This window comes from Amblyomma americanum, chromosome 3 (assembly GCF_052857255.1).
Source record: "Amblyomma americanum isolate KBUSLIRL-KWMA chromosome 3, ASM5285725v1, whole genome shotgun sequence".
In the NCBI taxonomy this organism is placed as follows: domain Eukaryota; kingdom Metazoa; phylum Arthropoda; class Arachnida; order Ixodida; family Ixodidae; genus Amblyomma; species Amblyomma americanum.
In genome coordinates, this window is record NC_135499.1 from 171,769,879 (window position 1) to 171,793,235 (window position 23,357).

Here is a 23,357-nt window from a genome sequence, read left to right on the forward strand (position 1 = left end):
TTTGAATCGCTCTCGCTGTCAAGTTGTTCTTATCTCTTAGGCAGGCGACCATTGCGCTGTTTTTCACCAAATAAATTTACCCTGATGCAATCAGTTCTTCTCAGTTTTTTGGTGTCGTTCCATGATTCAAAACTTTGGATAATTCAACAATTTTTTCTGATCCAGAGAAATTCAAATTAATGAGCTTTTACTGCACTTTGTTTTAATCCATATCAAACTTGCTGAGTATGCAAGCCTTTTATTTGGCCTGAAATAAGCCTCTTGCTAGTTGTAATGAAGCCCAGATAACATGGAAAGCGTCTTGCCTGTGAAAACTTGCTGTTGTGCTTGTAGAAAGTGGTGGCATAATCATCCCTAAATTTATCACTTGTCACTGCCCAGCAGAGACAGTGCCCTGACGAAAATTACGTATGGTAGAATTAAAGATTATGAAATTTATGGACTAAAGTTTTATGACTGGATGGCACTCTTATTGTAATTAAAAGTAACCTCGGATCACTTGTCTTGCACTAGGCCTGAGAAGCCAACGAGTAGTGCCTCTAAATGACAAATTAAAAAGATGCTCATGCCTCAGGACACCATTTGCCTCCTTAATCTCAATGCATGCTCTGATTTTATTGTTTTCTAGGCAGAGCAGAAACAGATAGTTCTGACTACGTGCTTAGAGTGTGATAATACAAACTGTAACAAATGCGCTAAGGCTAACATTTATTTCAGGTATGTAAAATCAGCTCAGTATAAAGTTCCTGGAAAAATGTACAACTGACCAACTGGTCAATGTATGTTTTTATTTAAGGCTTGAAAATGATGCCTTTCCTCACTACCTCTTTCTTTGTTTCTTTGTTAGTCATTTCTTTGTTAATATACGTCTTGAAGGGGGTTCTGTATGGTTTTTTTCATAGAAAATGCTTCTTCTGGGCCTCCCCCTCCACTGAGGATGTCTTGAACTTTAATAGAACAAAATGAAGGCCTTCAGGTCTCGTGTATCCTATTGCATGTTCCCAGGAACAAAGTGACAAAGCATCGAATTCATGCTTGGTGAACACATTTTGGGCTCCCTGTGACAAGGTTTCTCACTGCACCGCCACTGCTTCGATATGTGATGCACTTTGCCAGTCGGTTTAGTTGAATGCTAGCACGTCAAAGCTTTCATTGGTCAGCCTCTACAACATTCCAAGTCTTTCTGGTTACTGAAGTTGGCGGTCAGTCTGTTCAATATATTGACCAATATGGAAGTAAATATGCTGTAGTCTTCATAACTGCCTCTGCATAATATTCCCTTTAATGCGAGGGGTTACTTTTCGTTTCTATTATCAGTAAAAAAAACTCTAATTGCATTCAAGTAAATATGATACTAATAGTCGGGTTTTTCTCCAGATCACATCGGCACCCTTTTGATGCATTGTCAACATAGTGTGTCAGTGAAAAAATCAGCTACAGTTTAGCTACTGTTGAACCTGATTAGAGAGAAAGCTGTGTATCGGGCAACTAGACGCAGGTTGGCGCCTGTAACGTTGAATGCGTTCCGGGCACTGGATAGGCAGCGTGCCCACCCTGCCAGGTGGCAGTTAAATTAATGGTTGATCGCAAGAGATTGCTCACCCAATGAACACTGCAGCCTGTTGCTGCAGTGCCGCATGCCTGCCACAACGTTAGTGCCAACGCATGCAGCCCACATCTTTCTCTCACCACCGCCACGCCACGTACCTCAAAGCGGGATTGAGGCATCCACTGTCCCAGGGCACCAGTTATGTGCCTTTCCTTTGCTTTCGAAGCTCCCACTCTTGATAGGTTTCAGCACAGCTCCGGAGCAACTGAAGGTCGCTGAAGGCCAAATCGACGGAGTCAGCTAAACTCACGGAACATGGCATAGTAAAGCTTTCACTTAAAAAAAAAAAGAGATGAATCTGTTTATAATATACTGGAATGGAGGTTATCAGGCACATGTCTTCACCCGTTACAAGTCAGCTGTGCTTTACCGTGCTGAACAAGTCAGTGTAGTTAACAAATCTTGTGTGAAACGTAATTGCCCGACATTACCTACCTCATTTCACCTGTGTTTTAAAGCACAGCTCTTAGGTGCCCATTCCCATGTTGAGCGGTGTGCCTCGCCGTCGTTGGCTTAACTGAGCGCGGAGTGCAGCGGAGGATGAGAGTAGGGAGGTAGCATGACGAAGGGTTTCGCGGCAGCGACTCACTAAGAGATGGCACCAGAGTAGCGCACACCATTGTTCGGTCGCCCAAAGAGGAGCTCAGTAGCGGCGAATCTTTGTGCATGTTGCCCAAGCCGAAACCTAGAACCGCCTCCATTCGGCACTGTGTGTTCCATCTGCAGTCGCCTACGGTTCAAACACCGCTGCAGCTGCACTCACAAATTGCATTACCAAGATACATAATCGTTGGTCAATTTTTTTCTCACATAATGTTAACTTAGCACAGGTTCCCATGGCTCCTGATGGCTCTAGATGAGATGAATACTGTATATACTGTGTAAGGGCTGCCCCCAACTTGACAGCAGCCGGTAGTTTGAAAGACAAAAGTCAGCCGAAAGAGTTGCATCACGTGTACGTAATTTTTCCCACATGGTAGGTTGCACTGGGCGCTGGTAGAAGATAACTAATTGTCTGTGATATTCGATACAACCATGCATGTGTCATCCTGCGTGCCAGACTCCACCTGGAACCGTGTACATCCGGTGCCTCAGCGCTGCTAACTCGTCTTGTGTGCTAGGCCTAGCGTTTTTCGTATAAAAGCTTCTGCAAAAATGCTTTGGAGTCTAATCTTGGTTTACTATAAAAGTTCTAACGTTTTACCAGTTTACCATCACACAATGACCCCACATTAAAATGAACGTATAATTGATTTCTGCATGGCCTTTGACAGTAAAGCACATGGAAATGCAGGTCAGGCAAACACCACAATGACGGCCACAGGTCATACGCATGCTGCATTGCTCCAAACCGTCGGCCAAGGCGCATTGCTGTCACTCGAGCGCCAGATCTTCGGAGGATCTTGATCTTAACTGAGAATCACATGAAATTTTTCAGTAAACCAATCTAGCAACCTGTTTTACTTTATGCAATTAATTCTCACTGGTTGTCGGGCATGCGACCTATCATACATACTTTCAGTGCATTGTGTATTTGAAGGACTCTCCGTCCGGGACTGTGCTAATGCATCATAAAAATGCATGGCGCAGCATAAAAAAGGGATGCATAATCAGTGCTCCACTATAGTCGGAAAAACTTTACGAACAAATGCCGGTCCCATGTGAGGGCTCACCCCGTTGAAATTGCAGAAAATGACAGTAATGTATGTTCTCTCTCTGAGGTATTGTCATATGGATTGAACAACTCTACTGGCATGGATATAGTATAGTAATGTAAAATTTTGTTCAATTAGGGTATGAGTACTTAAAACTGCAGTTTTAAAATGTAAACACAGTTTTGAAACCTTCCTCAGCGTGATGGCAGAGGGGAGAAGTGCAGGAGAAAAGGCCCACAGTGGGGGAGGGACAGCTGAAAGCACAGTGGTGCGCTGCATGCAGCAGGCATGCTGCTTCACTGTATCAGCATTGGCACACATTGCATATGTTGCCACGTGGTGGAGTGGATGGTCTTGTCCATCTTACACCTTAGCATGTGCATGACAGTGATGGTGCAGACATACGCAAGTGTGTGTATATATGCACATAGTAAACTCCCTCATATGGTCTTCGTCTTCAGTGTGTGTCGTTAGGCTTCACAAACTTGACTGTTCATCCTGGAGATGTTCAATATTGGAGACTTTCTGCCTTTTCTCTATAATCTGTTGGTGATAAAAGGTCTGCTGTTGCTTTAATTTGTGCTCCTAGAATGCCAAGTGTTTTATGTGCTGCGCTGATATCATCACAATGCTTTTTGCATGTTCCAGGAATTCAAGGAAGGCCGCAAGGCTAGCCACACAGCTCCCCAGGTGCTGTTCAGCCACCGTGAGCCTCCCAAGGAGCTTGAGAACACGGACGCCCGTGTCGGCAACAACATCGGCTACATCACCTTTGGTGGGGCTTGCTTCTTTTTCTCTCTCTCTCTCATTCCTGTTCAACTTGCCTTTTGAACATACTACAGCTACACCTGGATGTAACGAACCTCCATATACTAGCGAATTCCTCAATAGTACAAAGTTTCTCAATTCCCCAACGCCGCCCTCATTGAAGCGCGTGTATTTGAGACCTCCATGTAACAAAAGTGTTGCGGCGGTTGACCTTGATATCACGAACTGGCTACGCCATCTATCCGTTAGCTAGCGCTGAGTTACTCGAAATTTGGCAGACCCACGCGAGTGTTTCGTGACAATGAAGCATGAAGTGACATGAAAGGAGCGCCGATCGCTACGAGCAACTGTAGTTGACTCAGCGCGCCATGCTCGAATGACGTCAGCGCTTCTCCGAAGCTTTCTCTTTTGTAACATCATACCTTGTGACATTACAACAGTTCATGCTCAGAAACAGTGAAAAATAATAGTGCATAGCAAAAAATAGAAGACACCAGTAGTGCGGCCATCACCGCCGCGCAGTTGCTCACGTGATACTGGCGCCGATACCTCTAAGATGATTTCACCTACATTTATTTCTTATTTTAATTTCCTTTCTGCAGTGTCCTTACAACTCTTTTCGAAAACTGCATGTAACGAAAAATCTCGGACTTTTTTTATTTTATTATAACCAGGTATAGCGGTATATACATTACCTTACATTAGAGCTGCACACTGCCTCCTTTGTTGGTTCTCCATATTGTTGGAACAGGTTTAATTCGCCTTTTTCACACAACCGCTCTACGTATGAGCACCTCTCATCTTCCAGCTCCACTGGTTGAAAACAAACTGCCAGCTTCCACTGCACACGCACATTGCATGTTAGCGACATGCGCAAGTGACAGGTGGCGGCAGCTGTTGAGCACACACTTGCTAGTTCACGGGTGCAATTGGCATCTCACAGAACCCTATTGTGCCTGTGTCTCCTGCGTGCATTTGTTTTCATCCAGTTTTCTGGGTAGAGTGGAAACCCGTTCATACGTTTTTCACTGGACCGGGGGAAAGAAAAACATAACAGCCAGGAAAACACAACAGTGAGGAAAGCTCCGAAAGTGAATGAAAAAAGTGCAGCTTCAACTATAGACAATTTATTTCCACAGAGTGCGCTCAGGACTTAAAAAAGTCCAGAATGATGGCTTGCCGTTTCTTTCGCTCGCTAGAAATCACCACACGTTTCTCAATAGCCTGGAAGGTCGCATTGCTGTCAGCGTTACTGTGAGGTGCGACGTACCTGCGGAGGAGGTCCAGAGCCGCGACGGCTTCTCCAAAGCTAGGATTTGGCAACTCCCCGGCATCATGCAGCTCGTGCTCCTCGTCGTCATCGCAGTCCGCAGCTTCACTCGCGACCGAGTTCTCAACGATCTCGGCGATGCTCTGACACTCTGACGTCACGACGGCAGCATCCATGGCGACGTAGTCGTCATATGTGACTCCCATGGCACCCAGCGCATTCATTGCCTCAGCTAGCTCTTCTTCACAATAGGCAGTTGGCAACTTTTCAGCTTCCGTGGCAGCTTCCATCTCGCCATCCACACGAAAGCCACACCGCGCGAAGCAGTGCTGCGCATTCGACGCACTCACTGCAGTCCACGCTGAAGCGACGTAGTGCATAGCGTCAAGCACCGAAATGGTCGCAGGCTGCTGTCCGCGATCAATATGCGCAAGCCAACGCTTGACAATGCACTTTCTGTTAGAATGCTTCAAGTTTTTTATGAAGCCGGCATCCAATGGCTGCAAATGGCTTGTCGTATTTGGTGGTAAAATTACAAGCTTTACATTCCGAAGAAACGGCGGGCCTCTCGGGTGGGGCGCACAATTGTCCAGAAATAGGATAACACTCCTGCACTGGGCACCCATCTTGTTGTCGAAGTACCGAAGAAATTCTTCAAACAAAGAACATGTCATCCATGCACGACTGTTGCTTCATTAGTGACATGGCAGCAGGCAAATGTTTTTCAAGCACCGTGGGTTTCGATATTTGCCAATTACCCATGGCTTGAGCTTGTCTGAGCCATCCATGTTGCAGCAAAGGAGCACGGTTAGTCGTTCTTTGCTACATTTGCCTCCGTGGCATGCTTTGCCCTTCAGGCTTAATGACTTAGATGGCTGCACCCAAAAGAAGAGGCCCGTTTCGTCGGCATTGTAAATGTTACGAGGCTCATAGTCCTTAATTATTCCAGATAGGGTGGCCTTCCAATCATCCACTGCTTACATGTTGACACTCGCTGCTTCTCCGCTTACCAACTTACAAGCAATGCCGTGCCTCTTCCGGAAACGGTCGATCCAGCCATTGGACGCTGCAAAGTCGGTGATACCCAATTTGTCGGCTATGTCCATCACCTTCTCGCGTAAAATGCTGCCGTCGAAGTTGACACCGGCAGCGCGAGCTTGCTTGAACCAGGTAAGAAGAGCCCATCGAAGTTTCCATACTTGGCGCCACGAGCCTGCTTTGCTTTCGGGCCGAAGAGCGCGGCATTCCCCTCTATCTCGGCACGCTTCGAGACGATGCTGTTAAGCGTCGAGGGTGGGAGGCCAAGGTCCTTGGCAATGTCGACTCTCTTCCGCGCTGGCTGCCTGTCGACTGTGCTTAACGCGTCCAGCTTTTCCTCAAGGGAAAGCGCCTTCCGCTTGCGCGACGCCATCTAAGCACAAGTTTGACGTTCTGAGGCTTTATGCACAATGACAATAGCACGATAGAAGAGGAGTCGACCCGTCCAACAACCATGCGGCGACCCTAATCACAGTGATGATAGTGAGAGCATTTTTTACAAATAGCCACCTAGTGGCGGCCTCTCGAACTGGCGTACGGCTTCTTGCAGCCAGTTCCATAGCCCAGCCCGGCCAAAACTCGTCAAAAGCCAAAATGGCGGTTGAAACGCGTTGCCTACTTTAGCCCAGGCGGGTTCGGGGCGCTAAGTTGCGACGTATCAAGTGGGAACGTTTTCGCAGCTACTGCATAACAGCGGGGTTCCTTATACATTGGATCCTATGGAAGCTATGCCGGGACCGGATGAAAACGATGTAGCAGCCGGGAAAATGCAGCAGTGAGGAACATAACAGTGGGGCTCTACTGTAGTAAAATTTTCACCCACTCCCCATAGGGTGTCACATCTTGTGAAAAAGGTGGATTGGACAGTCACTAAATGCAGCCGTTAACATCAAGATGCTGTGCACACTGTTTGACCAATAGGGCTTCATTTGAAAGGCACTGCCCTATCAGTTGTACATTTGTGGGCCTATTGGCATGTCAAAAAAGCAAAAACTATCACTTTTGCTCGCAACACTAACTGTGCTTTGACTCAGACTGCCGTGAGATCTTAAAGTGTGGCATTTATGCCACTCTCTTATGCACTGCCCTCTGGATTCTTACACCGGTTTTTGCAGTGTCATTGTTGGTGCCAGTGGTTATAGGTGAGGTCTTAAGTTTTCAGATGGAAATGTTCCAGTGCTGTCTTGACTGAAAGATGGTTGGGGGTAGCAGTGAAGCTTGGTAGCATGCAGAAGGCAGAGCAAAACTCAGTGCGGAAAAAAAGTGACACCATACTTATATTTAAAAAAAGACAACATCCCGGTGATCTTGCATAGAGTGATCTTGTTCTCGAAAAAGCATACTGCCTTCTAAGGACGAGAGGTTCGCAAAAAGGCATGGTGCTCTTGTTATGCAATCACTGCATCAAGCACATAAAAGGTTAGTTACAAACCGCACCGTCTCAACTACCTCACGATTTTGGAAAAGCTTTTCCCTATCAACTGTTGTTAAGAATGCATTCCAATCACACACAAGCAGCAGAGAAAAAAGGATGCCATTAGCACTGCACACCTTGTTTCGTGATTTCATAAGCTAGAAAAGGAGCAGAAGAATGAAATGCAGGTATCACTGCCAAAGGTCATTTTTACACGCAAACTGCAGTGATGTCAAGAGCTCTTTTGTTCGTGGATCCCTGAGGCTTGACCACACTGTCATCCACTTCCAGCTAGTCATCGCGGAGTCCTTAATACTCAGCGTCATGCTCTTGAATTGTGTGGCAAGAAAAAATGTTCCGTTTTAAATAAATTCAGATTTCTTGGCAATAAATTCATCTTTTGGTGTAAAAATTTTCAAGGTCATCTCATCTCTCACTCATCTTCAAGGAATTCCAGTGCATTGGTTTTATACCTAGAGCAATGACAAAGCAGAGGTCTTCATTGAATGTACAGTGCTTTCAGCCCTTTTTATGATTCCACCCCTCTTGTCTTCTCGTTTCTGCTCCAGTGCTCTTCCCAAGGCACACAAACCGCCAAGCACGGGACAACACAATAAACCTGATCCACATCTTCCGGGACTACTTGCACTATCACATCAAGTGTTCGAAGGTAAGCTGTAGGTGCCGACATGAACTCCTCGACATGTTATGCTCGTGGACAGGTAGCTTGTGGTGGGGGTTAGTGAAATATTTATTACACAACACGCATGTGGATTCTGAAGGAGAATTGTCATGCTGCATACCCCACAGGAACCTTGAAGGTCACAATGGCAGGGTCTAGAACGTGGAGAGTGATGCAGTGGTGTGGGTGTGCTACACACATGGTTTTGGCCGCCTCCCAACATGTGCATGCCTCACCGTCACAGTTCACATTGGAAGGGCTTTGGTGCCTAGGTCTCTATCTCCAACTTTCTTCAACCATAGAAGATGCTCTTTTTCCTTAAGTGATTGCCTGGGCTTGTAGGTCTCACGGGACAAACAGCTATGGCACAAGTGAACAAACAGCGACACAGAAGAAGAACGGACAGCACAAGCGGTGACTTTCTGTTAACTCTGTTTTTTGGAAAATAATGCATCACATATATACATGACAGTTAACCTTTTTTTTTTTTTCTAGGCTTTCTTGCACAGAACAGAAGTATACACATGCACTAGTGCTGGGGTTTGCAAAAAATGCACTGACTGTCATCTAGATCTTATGCAGCACAGCCACTCCACGTTTGCTGGTTGGAAAACAAAGTGCAGGACTATGTGGCACAGCTTTAAGAGAGTTGCAGCATCTTCACACAATAAATACGCTAACTGTGGTAACTACAGTCGAGCCCGCTTATAACGAACATGAGCGTCACCCGGCGTCCATTTGTTATATCCCGAAGTTCGTAGTAAGTGGACCACAGACAGTTGCTTGTCAAAACTCAAAATCTTTTCTTTGCGAAAAAGTCCGTGATTGACGTCTGTTTCTGCAGCGCAAATCCAATGAGGTATCGCCGAGGCCCTTGGCAAAAACAACTTGTCTGAGGCTCTCTATGTAGCTCATTGCTACAGGCGCGCTAATGGGTGCTGGCTCCGAAGTTTCATCCTCATCTGATTCCTCCGCGTCACTCTTGTCCCGCACTTCAGAAACGATGCCCTCGTCTATGCACGGTTCGGCAGTGTCAGCGTCGCCATCAACAGAAATAAAATCATTCAACCAATGTCATGGCCCCCCATGTCAGAGTCGATGACGCGCTGCCACAAATCGCCGCCAGGTTGGTCATCTTGCGAAGAATCAGGCTCGGCATCAGACACTGTGTCAACGAAGCCGGCCTTGCGGGAGCAGTTCCGCTCGCCAGTGGTCATCACCTCCGCCCTGGCCGCTTTCATAATCTCTACCGCTGAATACAGCGGAAATGGACACGGGTGTTCCCGTCCGCCATCCCGAATTACAACCAGGGCCCGAGATTTGAACGAAGCTATCGAAACATCTGCACCGCAACAAGAGTTACAAAAGCGCACGATGAGGTAGTTGTGCAACGTGCACAGGTGGCAATCAAGCCAATCAAGCTAAAGATACAGACGCACAGCGCCAGCGGAGAGACCAATGAGGGGTGTCCGTGAGTGTCAGTGCAGCCACCTCTTGGTTCCCACGGAAGGCCTGCTTCACGGAGCATGGCCTCCGCAATCGGCACCGGAGGCGGCACGGTTACGAATTTACGCCGTCCGTTCGCTGTAACCGATCAGCAGGGCTCAATGGCGTTTGTTATACGTGTGATTCTGTGCCATTGAAACAATGTATATTTTGACGGTCATGCAGGTCTCGTTCGTTACAAGAGAAAGTTCGTCGTAAGGGGGGCCGTTACATGTGGGCTTGACTGTACTACCATGCGGCAAATGTTGCTAGGCAACGACACTATGTCACTGTATTGGCCGCACTAGCCTTGCGACTCTGCTAAAATTCTCAATTGCACCATACCGGGAGACAGTCGACAACTGGCCGTAAACACGCCGGCGGCAATGGAGGCAGGGCTCGCAGAGGATAGCAAGGTGGGCAGAGCTGCCGTACGTGTGCACTCCAGAGGTCACTGCGACCGCTTTCACCCTGCACAGTTTTCATCTGATTCTCTAGAGAATGACTCTTTAAAGGCGCATGGGACAAGGAAAAGCAGGTGACGAAAACAAAAGCCCGAGAGCTAGCTCGCACAGCTATATCTCTTGCAGTGCGGCCTGCATGTGCACTTTCTCGCGGCTTACTAGTTTTTGGTGCCATAAATTGCACGTGTTCGTTACTGTGGTGATGTAACTGCATCAACGGGGTATCATTAGGAAAGTTTCCTAAAAGTTTCTCAAACTGCAGCTTGTATGCACTCTTGTGAAAGCACCTTTCGAACTCCGTCAGATATGACTGCCTCTCTTTTGAACCATCTAAAACTTAAGGCGGGATATCAATGAACTGCCAAAGCAAAGCTGTCAAATTAAACGAGTGTTTTTCATATGCTGCAAAGGAAAAACGATATCAAAGTCACTATGCTGATTACCTTGTAGGCAGCATTATGGACCCATCGCAGAGCTTATGTACAGTGTAGTGGCACCACCATGCTAGCACTAAGCAGGCTACGTCTCATTGAGAAAGCTGCATTTGGAGCGGCGTTCGACTGCTGTTGCCCCGAGCTTCCACTCTTATTCATGAGCTGTATTGTTGCATTTTACCAGCAGTACAGTTGCTCTGTGCCCCTCCAGTAGCGCTGTCTGATGTGATTCCGCCAGTTGCATTACTCACACCTCAACTTTCTAAGCTAAAGTCATTGGAAAGCGGCAAGAACTAATGCCTACATTTTTTAGATTCAAGAATGCAGTCATTTTTGCATTTTAAAAGTGTAAATTCTTATACATCGTTGCTTGTTTACCCTGGAGAATGAAAATAAGTTTTCAGCACAGTCTTCTAGTTTTGTGCATTTCAGGGCTTTCATGAGAAAATACTTCTCTATAAAGGCTACATTTGAGCTCAGGGTTTTTACGTTTTTGCATGACAGTGGTCATAGTGATCTTGTGGTCTTTCGTACTAAAGTGTGAACACCTGCTACAAAACCTGAAATTCCTGCTAGTACTAATCGCTACTTCTTTTTCTACAAAAGCTGCTATAAGAACCCTTTGGTAGTTCCACCACTATTTGTGTCACTGAGCCGAATTTGAACATGGATCCTATTATTTCCCACACCATTGCTACATGGACTGAGTTGTTACCTTATCATCACCTGCAAATGCTCAGAGAAGCTAGCAGTTGATGCAGGGCACATTGCGAATGTTGCACAGCAAAGGTTGAAGCAATGGCTAAGGAGACAAAATCAGCAATGAGGTGATTGCTTAAAGGAAAAGAGAAGCAAATGTGAATGCCGTAGTTGCTGCTGGTGTAGCAGACCAGGGAGGAAGGAGACGGATTTATAAGAAGTGAGGTACTCGGTTCCAGAAGTTTGCTTCATTTTTGCTGCTTTTCACCATAAAAGCTCTTCTGTTCTGAAATATTAGCTCAAAAGAAAGAATTGGAAATCCTCTATTAACCTCTTAAATGCGGCACAGTGAAGCGAGGTTTCAAAGACGAAAATTTCTATTGACAGTTCACACGGGCTTTCTGAACTAACTGTGTAAAAAGATGTAGCCACGTTTGCAGGCTAGGAGGTCTTTTTTTTTCGTGTTCTATTTTTGGAACATTGGGGTTTCCAAAATACAGAATGCTAATGTCACCTGGCACTGCTTTTATGATCTGCACAGTGCAGATTTTTTTTTCTTGCCATCTGAAACCAGCCTTATAGCTGCTTGCAATGTCTTCGCAAATTATAGAGAAAACCATTTTGCTTGAAAAATATTTTCTTTAATCATGCAAGCTTAATTGCATTCAGCGCTTCAGAAACCATGGTAGGACGGGAAAGCATTTCTTGAGTAGTGGCTCTTACACCATGGCTATGTTATGCACGCCCCTCGACCCATGCATGGCTCCGTTCCTTGATCACGTGACAGCCCTCTGCACTTGCCTCGCTCTACCTTTGTCGTCTTCAGGTCAGGTACGCTCTAGAGGGGGAGTGCCTACACCCTGCATGCACCTCGCCTCTTGCTTTGTACAGTCTAAGCCGTTATAGAGTGGGACACATGGTCATGGGACATCCCAAACCCTCAGAAACTCCTCTGAAGACATGCAGCGGGTCCAACCACGTCCAGTCCGGAGCACACGTCTACGTAGCAAGTTCTTGGGATGCTGCCCAAGGGCGCACTGCCCGACAACATCCACAAATGTGTGCCTACACATTCGACAGAATGGAGCAACGTTTACGCCAGCTGGCATAACGCTGGAGGCTTAAAAATACAAGTGTCGCATCTCTGAATTTTGCTACTGCCGAATGCCAGTGTTCTAAAAAAGGAGCATTTGCATTAAATTCACTACCAGTTAGCCACACAGGCTTTAGTTCTTTATTTTTCTTTCATGAAATCACTAACTATTTGTCATTACTTTTGTTCTGTTTTGTTCACTTGCACTTTTCTTTTCCCTTAAAGGGCTTTCTGAACACTTGGCTGAAACAAGGCCTAAAGTATGTCTCTTTAGCATCGATAACATAATACCGTGTAAACGTGTGTAAGGGCCGCACTTCTTTTTCAAGATTTGAGGGTCAATTTTCGGGGTGCGGCCCATACACGCAATTTGCGGAAAAAAAAAATAAGTACAAACACAGCAATTGGGAAGTCAGCAGAATTTATTCTACGTTCAGTCGCCACTCGTGGTGTATTCCGAACCCCGAGCTGGTGCTGTGCTCTGGTGCATGCTCATCCCACAAGAAGTCGCACAGCACGTCCGCTGTCAACGCGTAGCCATTTGTTCCGCGCTTCCAACACTTAGCAGAGCAGCTCTTCTTCCAGTTCGGGAAACTTGCACGACTTGCCTCGGAAAGCACGCTTTTTGCAGCAGTGTGTTCCTCAATGCGTCCTTTTGGTTGCACCATCGTCAGACACACTTCTCGGCCACATCAAATTTCCTGCCCGCCGCGCGCTTGCCGTGTTCGACAGCAAACTCCCAGCCTTGTAGCTATTAAGGTGCTTGCCCATTGTGCTAAAACTGCTAAAACTACAACGCTCGGTGGCAGCACGCGGAAGCCACAACTACGGTGAACTACAACTCTTGTGCCTTCGACAGCCACAAAACGCTGGAGCTGGTGATACTGATGCCGATATGGATAGCGGCATAGCAGGAACTCGCAGCGGAGGAAAAAGTTGACGATGATGATCATGAGCCGCGGCCTCTGGAGCCATCCATGGGCGGCATCTGGAAGCTCCTGTGCACATGCGTTGCCTCTGCGGTCAAGCGCGCAGTTGCTCGCAGCTGGAGCTGATCGCGGAGGCCACGGCGCGTGCATTTCGAAGGCTATTCCCGCGTGGGTCGTGTGGAAAGTTTGAGTGTGGCCCTTACACGGATATTATTTTTTGCTAATATTTTCTCCTGGAAAATGGTGCGGCCCATACACGGGTGTGGCCCTTACGCGCGTTTATATGGTAGCATCAGTAATGATGACATAAGCTGCTGCGGTGGCTCAGTAGTCATGGTGCTCGGCTGCTGACCCGAAAGATGGGAGTTCGATCCTGGCTGCAGCGGTCAAATTTCGATGGAGGCGAAATTCTAGAGGCCTGTGTACTATGCGATGTCACTGCATGTTAATGAACCCCGGGTGGTTCATAACCTGTGGTTCATAACCCTCATAACCTGTGTCACTTGGGATGTCAAACCCCCATAAATCATAAACCATGATTATGACAGTGACAAGGTGCATGATAAACAATTTCAACACACAAACCTGCATTGTCTCCAAGGAATGATGTTCCACACGATGTACATGTGTCATGTTATATACACCTTACCTATCCATGTTTCCTTGTACTGCCTGCATGTGGATATTCCCTCATATTTTTTCATTTCAGGCCTCTATTCTCTGTGTATGTTCTCATAACGCCGTTGTCTTCTCATTGGAGCCAGCAAAATTAAAAATTAGTCAACTTTGTAGCCACATAATTTGTTATGTTGTGCACGAAATCAACGGAACCGCGCTTTGCTGTGACCATCATTACACGGATGCATTGCGCTATGGGTAAACGCTTGTCTGCACATCTTTTTTGCAGGCCTACATCCACTCCCGAATGCGTGCCAAGACGTCCGACTTTCTTAAGGTGCTCAATCGTGCAAGACCAGAACTGAAATCTGTAGAGAAGAAGACAATCACGTTAGTATTGTGTAGTTTGCTGTTGCCACAGAGTTGCTTTTTCAGTTCAGTTCTATTCTTTCATTGCCTTTTTCTGTACAAAGCACATTTCCTGATCAGTCTGAGCAGCACATGGCATTCATCGGCCATCTTGGGCACTGAGATGTATATATACAGTAAAATCTCACTTTTAACGAATTCACGGGCGCTGCGAAACATTTCTTTGAAGCACAGGCTTCATTGTCGCGAAATTGGTCCAGAACGTTGACCGATTAGACTGGATAGTTCATGAACAACTTCTATTTTCCAAAAATCTGCCAGCTTCGGTCTTTCGCCGTTTCAAAATCGGCACTGTGGCACGATTTGCTTTGTACTCCGGAAATCTCAGAAATCTCAGACATAATAAATGCACCTGCTACAGTTTTTTCCACACGTTTTAAAAGCGTCCCAGCTTTTGTCCTGCGAGGACCCTTTCTGAAACCGGGCTGCCTGGAGGTATTTTGGTGTGAACTAGGTGCGTGCGCCCGCGTCACTGCGCATTGAGTAGCGGTCACATGCGCCTCGAAATCGACGCTTTAGATGATGCGCCAGAAATGCAGCTGCTCCGATCCTCCAAAAACGTTTTATAGTGCGCAATATTAACAAAGTGGCGGAGTGTTGCTCTGTTGAGTCTCCGCCTAGAACCACTATCACATGCAGTGCCTGTACTAGGTCAGTGCCTTGGTGCACCAGACAAGAAAAAAAAAATGTTATCATGATGCTCACCTGCGACTCAAAAGTGCGACTGAGTGCACCCTAGCCGGCCACAGGCTTCTTGCAATGACATGCTGCCCACCGGCATGCCAAGCCACAGCGAGCGGATCGTCACGCGGCGCTTGCTCGATGTTTCTAAGCCTAACATGCTCCACAGTGAAACTTCGGAAAAAGCGCTGTGGAACTAGCCACCGCTTAAAACGTTTAATTTTTTCACCGTTTCCGTCGACGCGATAGCTTCACACTGAAATGAATGCTTCCGTTGTGCCTTCATCAGCAAAGCGCTGCGGAAAAAGCCAATAGCCGCCTAGCACCAACAACCGCGGTTCACAAGCACCGAGTCATCGTTATGCGCACATGTATGCTCAGTTGCATTATTGAATGTACAATGATTTTTGGCGAAACCTAACAAGATTTACGGGCATATGATGCTCAAGAAAAAAATCTGAAGCGGAACTTCGCTCCGAAAATGTTCGTTGTGGGGTGAAATAATTGCACTGCTTTTGTCTAGTTTGCTGGTGGGGAATGGGAAATACTTCATTGTGGCCGAAATTGCATTCTTGTGGTGTTCACTGTAGCAGAGTTTGACTGTACTTTTTTGATGGCAATGCCTGTATGTAATATATTGGCCTTTTCTAGCTTATAAAAGCTCTTGTCCTTGGTGTCCACTGAGAACAATCTATCAATAAAGTTGGCCTTTATCAGTAAATTACCACTTCACATTCTGACAACAAAGTTGCTTCTTTCAATGAAGGCGGAGCTTTTATAAGTTAAAAAAGGCCTGCCAAAGAAGTGAAATGCAGGTGTCACCATCACAAGCCATTTTCGTAAGTAAACTGCAATTCATCAACACCCTTTTTGCGCGGATCTTAGAGGCTAGGCTATGCTGCCATTCAATTCTAATGGGGATCACGGAGCTCTATTCAGTGTAGACATCACAAGTGTAAATCGTGTGGTGGGAAAATATTTAGTGCATTTTCTTTGCAGTAAATGCATCTTCTGCTGCCAGACAGAAAAATACTTAAGTAATTACATTACAATTGCTTCCCAGAAATTACTTTCTAGTTTCGACCCCTAAAAGCTGCGCATTGGTCATACTGTATAGTTCCTACAAAATTTTCAGATTTCTTTATTTGACCACAGAGCTTCAAAGTGGCCGTCGGAAATTTTGCCCCTCTTTCAAGAAGGGTAGCCCAGTCCATTGAACAGCTGCTTTGCTGACGTAGATGAGGTCAACTTAATCGCAAAATTTGCATAATTGTTTATATTTCACTCTTCAATCAAAAGTTCATCGTTCAATGCGTAAGATTGTCCCACCTTCCTGATTTTGAAGAATTTGTCATACACATAAACAGCAGGAGTGCATAGACTGCTTGTTCATGCTCGTCGTCCTGGAAATGCACCAGGGCGCAGACAAGCTGCCAATTCTGCTGTTCAATTGACTCGTTCTGGAGGCACATTGGCGGACATAAACTGCATGTTGTGGTGACACTGTCACCTATGGCCCTGAGCTCAAGATAGGGCTTCGAATCCGGCAACAGAGACTAGTTTTCCTGAAAACTCACAGCCAAGTTTTTTAGATGTCATTTGAGACTTCTTGTGAGTGCGGCAACATGACACTATATGTATATGAAGTAGTCTAGAGGGAAGTACTTCCTCAAGCATTCGCAGTGCGTTTATGAGAATGTGCAATACGGAATGCCATGGTCATGGAGCTCTTCTGGTGGCCCTGCGGTGCAACTGTGTGTGCGACCGTACGCAGTGCTGGAAGATGCGTAACAGTCCTAATAGACTCTTCACCAAGGAGGTGCTGATGCCCGCGCACACATTGCCTCTCATCTGTGTGCGCCACTTCACTGGAGTGCTGGCTATTACTGGCCGCAAGTTTTTCTTGCTTTGTAGACGCTCAGCCCCACAAATGCGAGGCCAAATCATGGCCAACGCAAGAAGGAGCATAGACTCATTACTGAGCAAAAGTAATTTTGCTAGTAATTAATTACTTTTGCCATGAAATTACTGCCCCAAAGTAATTCATTAAATTACTAAATTACCAGCTCACAAAAGTAATCAATTACATTAAATGTTACCAAGAAAGGTAATTTAGTTACTGCCATGTCTGATCAGCATACGCAGAAAGTTCCATAGAATTGGTTTTTATTTAGGACAAAGATTAGATGGCGTCGTACTCAGTGTCTCTTTAATGCAGTTGCTTCAGATGGTACTCTGGGATGGACTGTAAATGTGCCATTTAAGCTATGTCGCTGTAATCCTGGCTTTTTAGTGATTACATAACCTTAGTGATCAAGACGATGCTACTTGTTCCTGTGTAGTCACAAGTGCTTCATTTTTAAATATTGCTTGCGCAGGATTAATCTAAAATGCATTACATGAATGGTCCTGAATTTTGCTTCATTCTACTGTTCTTTTCCTTGCTTTGTTTCAGGGGACGAACGTTCACGCGCAACTAGCAATGGTTGACTGTTTTTCGTGCAAGAAGGTCTCAAGGAGGCTTCATTTGTTTAACCTTGGCACACCGGAAGCAATTGAATCGATGATTTTTTAATTTATATGCCTCGAACGCTTATCAATCTTGTTGTGTTTGACAGATGCAAGTTTATGATTCCTTCTTTTCCATTTATACGCTTAATTTTCTTTTGTCTCCCTCTCTTGTTGTTATGTTCATTTCGTCACACTTGTGGGAGTTAATTTTGTGATTACGATGACAATAAGAGTTAATGAGGCTACATGCGGTTACACTCACACAAGTGGACGCTGCCCACGCATACATGTTATCGTATTCCTTAGCTGCTTGGAGTAAGGCCTGCGTTTTGTATATCAAGCACTGATTTCTAGGCTTATAGTAAAAAATCTTGAATCATTGCTTGCAGCAGTTTGCGGGGTCAAATGCTGTGCGCTGTAAATAAACACTGAGGTGAAGATGATTAAACTAAGTTCTTTATATATGTTACTGCATCTTGTGCTCCTTTGCTGCAAATTGTTTGTTTGAGTATTTTTTGCAGTTGCCAAATGTTAACTGAACCTTTGCACCTGGTGAAAAATGCTTAATACTACCTAATGTCGTTAGTCAAAGACTGCTTAGCATGATGTATTCCTCAAAGGGTGCATTCACATGACACTGTCACACACTGCAGCATATTAGTATATGCGATGTTCTCATCATTGCAAATTAAAAGTTAGGAAAAGGTAACTACCATGTATGAATGTGTTTACATTGGATGCGGGCAATTTGGATGCATGCAATGCGCATATTAAAATGAAAAACCGTATGGCTACACAAAAATCTTGACAGCCCAAAAATCCAGCTTCCTTTGTTTGCTGTTGATGTTTTCTGTAAACTGAAAAATCCATTTTAGCAGAAAGGACAAAAGGCTAAACCACGAGAGGTGTTTTATAAAAACCCATTGTTTTGTTCCAGTCATAAATTAGCACTGATAAAGTATAAAGAAATATGCAATGCATAAAGTGGTATATTTGTAGGAATATCTGTAAGATGTGGAATATAGGTTAAATGTGAACTACTTTATATTTTCAAAATATCTACGCTTTGGATGCCCTTTATGTATCATTGCTCCAAATTGCTCTTGACACAGTTTTTGTTAACTGTTCTTATTTAAGACAAGTGCTTTGAATGCAGCTGATTCATATACGGAGAAGAAATCGGGTTAAATATGCCCAAGTGCATGCCAACAGTGACTGCAGGGCATAATTACTTTTTTTTAATTATGCTTGCAGGTTCATAAGAGCTCTGATGAAAGTAGTCAGAACATGAGGAAGGTCAAGTTTATTGCCACCAGTGAGCAATTTACCAGAAGTTTAGGTAACCGGCAGCATTCTGGCACCCCTAACTGTTTGTGGGACAATGAGTGGGCCCACTCTCACATGAGAATGCAATGCTGGGCCGCCGTGGCTGGCAAACCGTGTGCAGTCGTGGCACGTGATGGAGCAACTGGCTGCGTGCAGTGGTTGCCGGTAGACGAAATTTAACTCTCGAGCGATGACTGCGCACCGGGGGCTGTGTAAACAGCGGCGCCAGTGCACGGGACACCGCGTCGTTCTTGCCGGCGAGACGTCCAACCCGATGCAACGATCGCGTCGCAGCAGACAAGAAAGAGAATGCCGTCATTCCTTCGGGCGCGTCGGCTGTTCCCACGCATTCCAGCCAGGCCATAGGAGCCGCGAGAACAGCGCCCGCATTGTGCGTGCTGCTGCGCGTCCTTCGGGCGGCCCGGCGGAACGCAACTCAACACCGGCGCGTCGTCTTGCTCGCCTGTCTCTTTCCACCCCCTACCGACAGCGCGGCGTCGCCTTGTTAGGGGCGCTGATGTATGCGCACGCCGCATGCTTCCCGCGAAGCCACTCCCCGGTTCAGCTTCGGGCTTGCAATAGTTGTACCGAGCTTCGTTAACTGGAACGCGTGAGCCGATCAGTTCTGAGAGTTTCAGCATAATTGAGATGTGCTGTCGCGCTCCATATGAGCTGCAACGCAAGGGATGCGGCAGGAGCTCAGTTCTCCAAGGAGTGCGAGCGCAGTGGTGCTGGAAAAAGGTGCAGTTACAATGGACACTTCAGATCCGTGGGCAGTCCCCACAGTGAGTTCTTGCATAGCGCAGAAGCGTCCGCCGTGTGCGGGCTTTGATACGTTGCGAAGCGACAGCGGGACCCATGCACGTTCGGCCAGCCCACGCGCGCCATGAGCTGCGCCTCGCGTTCTTTTGAAGCGACAGCTTCACTACGCTACCTCGTAGCGATTTCGCGGCGCTTGCCGGTTTTGACCTTCAGTGAGCCAGAGGTCAAACCCCCTACGGCGCGGTTCGGGTGTCCACCGATATATGTGAGACAGTTACTATGCCATTTCCTTTTAATAATTAATAATTGGTTTTTGGTGGAATGGAAATGGCGCAGTATCTGTCTCATATATCGTTGGACACCTGAACCGCGCCGTAAGGGAAGGGATAAAGGAGGGAGGGTGAAAGAAGAAAGGAGAAGAGGTGCCGTAGGGAGGGCTCCGGAATAATTTCGACCACCTGGGGATCTTTAACGTGCACTGACATCGCACAGCACACGGGCGCCTTAGCGTTTTTCCTCCATAAAAACGCAGCCGCCGCGGTCGGGTTCGAACCCGGGAACTCCGGATCAGTAGTCGAGCGCCCTAACCACTGAGCCACCTCGGCGGGGCAACCATTTCCTTTCTTGATTGGTTTTCGGGGAAAGGAAATGGCGCAGTATCTCTCATATATCGTTGGACACCTGAACCCATAGAGTTTCTTACTATTAACTAGAGATAGCTGGCGGCACTGCACCTGAACCTCCATGGGCCGCGCAAAGCAGCATGGGGCGATGAGCTACTTGGTGCGGTTGCATAGGTTTTTCAGGAACGCAGAGTGGCGTTAGAGAGATGTCCTATTCCGTATCCACGGCGCGCTCCGCGCGCAGACGACTTCGGCGTAAAAGTAGTGCGCAAAAGCCATAGTAGCGGAAAACGTAACAGCACACGACGCCAATAAAAGGTTTTTGTTTTTAAAAACCTTTTAAACTGTTGAAGCGACATTTTTTTTCAAAAACATCTCTCTTTTTAAAAGTGCGCCTGTTAAGCAGGAATATTGGCTTTTGTGGTCTGAAATACTTGGCCAATAAAAAAGCAAGCCATCGCTTATTTTGAGAGAACTTTTGCATTTACATGCTTTTCTGCTCGTTAGTTGCGATTTATGGACAGGATATTGAATTATAGGACATTCTTGATTATCGAACAATGTTTTTTTCATTAATTTTTGGCCAAAAGTTGTAGTTCTGCAGTCGGTAGCTCTCCGCCCCATGATGCTAGGAGCGCCCATGGCGACAGGTGGTCTCGAGGAAGCTGCATGCGAACTCCCATAGGCGGTTCGCCAGCTTTCCCTCCTAGTTAATAGTAAGAAACTCTATGCCTGAACCGCGCCGTAAGGGAAGGGATAAAGGAGGGAGTGACTGAAGAAAGAGGTGCCGTAGTGGAGGGCGCCGGAATAATTTCGACCACCTGGGGATCTTTAACGTGCACTGACATCGCACAGCACACGGCCCGCCTTAGCGTTTTGTCTCCATAAAAACGCAACCCGCTGCGGTCGGGCTCGAACCCGGGAACCTCTGGATCAGTAGCCTAGTGCCCTAACCACTGAGTCACCGCGGCGGGTCCATTTCCTTTCTTCAAAACCAATTTTAAAAACCAATCTTCAATTTCTTTGAAACCAAAGGAAAGGCGCATAACTGGCCCCCTGGGACGGTGGACACCTCAGTCGCGTTTTAAGCTACGTGCAGGTAGTGACAGTTTCGCTCAGCAGTCAACCCAGAATCGCGCGCGAAAGTTGGCGAGCCCTTTCCGGCGAGTTTCTCATCTTGGCACGCTCCTGCGTAGGCCGTCAAGAGATAGGTGTTGGTTAGATTCGTTCATGTGTCAGGCAACTGCCACGGCCAGTAAGCCGCGTCGCTCCTGTAGGTCAGGAAGCACCCCCTCCCCCCAACCCCCGCTCCGGGGAAATTCTCGCGCGCGTCGTCGGTAGTGTCGGTGGAGGAGCGCCGCTCTTTTACCGTGCAAAAAGTGACGAGAGACGATGGAAAGGCGCGCAGACGTTGCAATTCAAATTTTGGCTAAGAAAGTAGCAGTAAGTGGTTTATTAAAGTAATAATAAAAAGGAACGAAAAGATTTTGCTAGCCCCGGCATCTGCCATCGATAGTGAAGCACCTGAGCTGGGGCAACGGAAAGAAAGGTTAGCAGGCAGAATGGAGAAATGGAATGAAAGAGGTGAGGGGGACAGGAAGAGAGGATAGGGGGAGAGGTAATATGTACAAACTATTTACACAATAAGAAATGTGTACAGGTGGCTAATAAATAAAAATTAGTTTTTGAAGGAAGGAAAATGGCGCAGCAATTGTCGCACATTTCGGTGAACACCCTTACGGCGCCGTAAGGGAAGAAGTGGGAGTGACAGAAGAAAAAGAAAGGGGTTGCCGTAGTGGAAAGCTCCGGAATAATTTCGACCACCTGGGAATCTTTAACGTGCACTGACATCGCATAGCACACGGGCGCCTTTTGCGTTTCGACTCCATTGAAACGTGGCCGCCGCGGTCAGGTTCGAAGGGTACTCCGGCTCAGTAGACGAACGCCTTAACCACTGAGCCACCGCGGCGGGTCCGGTTATTAGTGAAGAGTCTGATTAGTAGTGAAAGCATTTACTTCGGAAGAGGAAGAGTTCGGGCATAGGGGATGGGGGGGGGGGGGGGGAGATTTGGAGCTTCAGTGGTCGGTCTTCCCTATTCCAGGATTCCGTTTGCCTTCGCCGCCGCCTTGCCTTCGTCCACCAGCATAAACTGTGTGCTCCGCTCGGAGTCAGTCAGGAGGGCCTCCCACTGCTCTAGACTAGTCCTAGCTATCATCGGTAATGAAGGGCTTTTTTTCACAGCCCCAGGAGATGTAGTGCGTCGGGGCGTAGCCCCCACACCACACGCTTTCTTTCACGTATGTATTCGGCCACATTTTATGGTATATCGCTCTGCTTGGGTAGGTGTCTGCAGTCGTCTGAGCGTGGTGGCCTACTATCTGTTGAGGTTGTCCGCCGAGCCGATAACTTCTTGCGCGCTCCCAACAGCGCCTGCATTGCCTCCCCGTAAGATTATGGCGTGCTTAAAGGGTTCGGCCGGCAATCCCGCCCTCTGGTTCGTGAAGCCACGAAGGAGGGTGCCTACCTTGAGTGACATTTCCCTCAGCCCCAATTTCGGGGGCCCCAAATGATGGTGTGTTGAATGTTTGTGTTACACCCTGTATGAGACGCTATCATAATGGCCACCACCGCAGCTAGCCATGGAACCTGTTGTAAATAAAAACTCGGAAGGGAGCGTCACGTAATGTAGCCGGCCTCCTGTACACAGCACTGGGAGTACTGGAAGAAGTGAGATAAGGTGATAAAGTAACAAACAAAAAAGAAGGCAAGACGCCTGCGTACAGTGACCGCTGTCGCTACATGCCTGGCTCGCTGCAAGGATGAGGTATGTAGTTCGAGCGTATTGATATGGCTTTTTGTTGCTACC

At 46.8% G+C, this 23,357-nt stretch overlaps 1 protein-coding gene across 1 annotated transcript in view; it reads left to right on the plus strand.

The window, feature by feature from the left end:
- Arpc2 (Actin-related protein 2/3 complex, subunit 2) overlaps positions 1–18,243 on the plus strand; it is a 30,373-nt gene extending 12,130 nt beyond the window's left edge. Inside the window, exons 7-10 of the mRNA XM_077658788.1 lie at positions 3,913–4,039; positions 8,324–8,424; positions 14,448–14,548; positions 17,724–18,243. Coding sequence (XP_077514914.1) covers positions 3,913–4,039; positions 8,324–8,424; positions 14,448–14,548; positions 17,724–17,748 — 354 coding nt within the window. The 3' untranslated portion in view covers positions 17,749–18,243. The remainder of the gene's footprint in view (positions 1–3,912; positions 4,040–8,323; positions 8,425–14,447; positions 14,549–17,723) is intronic.
- The last annotated feature ends 5,114 nt before the right edge of the window (positions 18,244–23,357 follow it).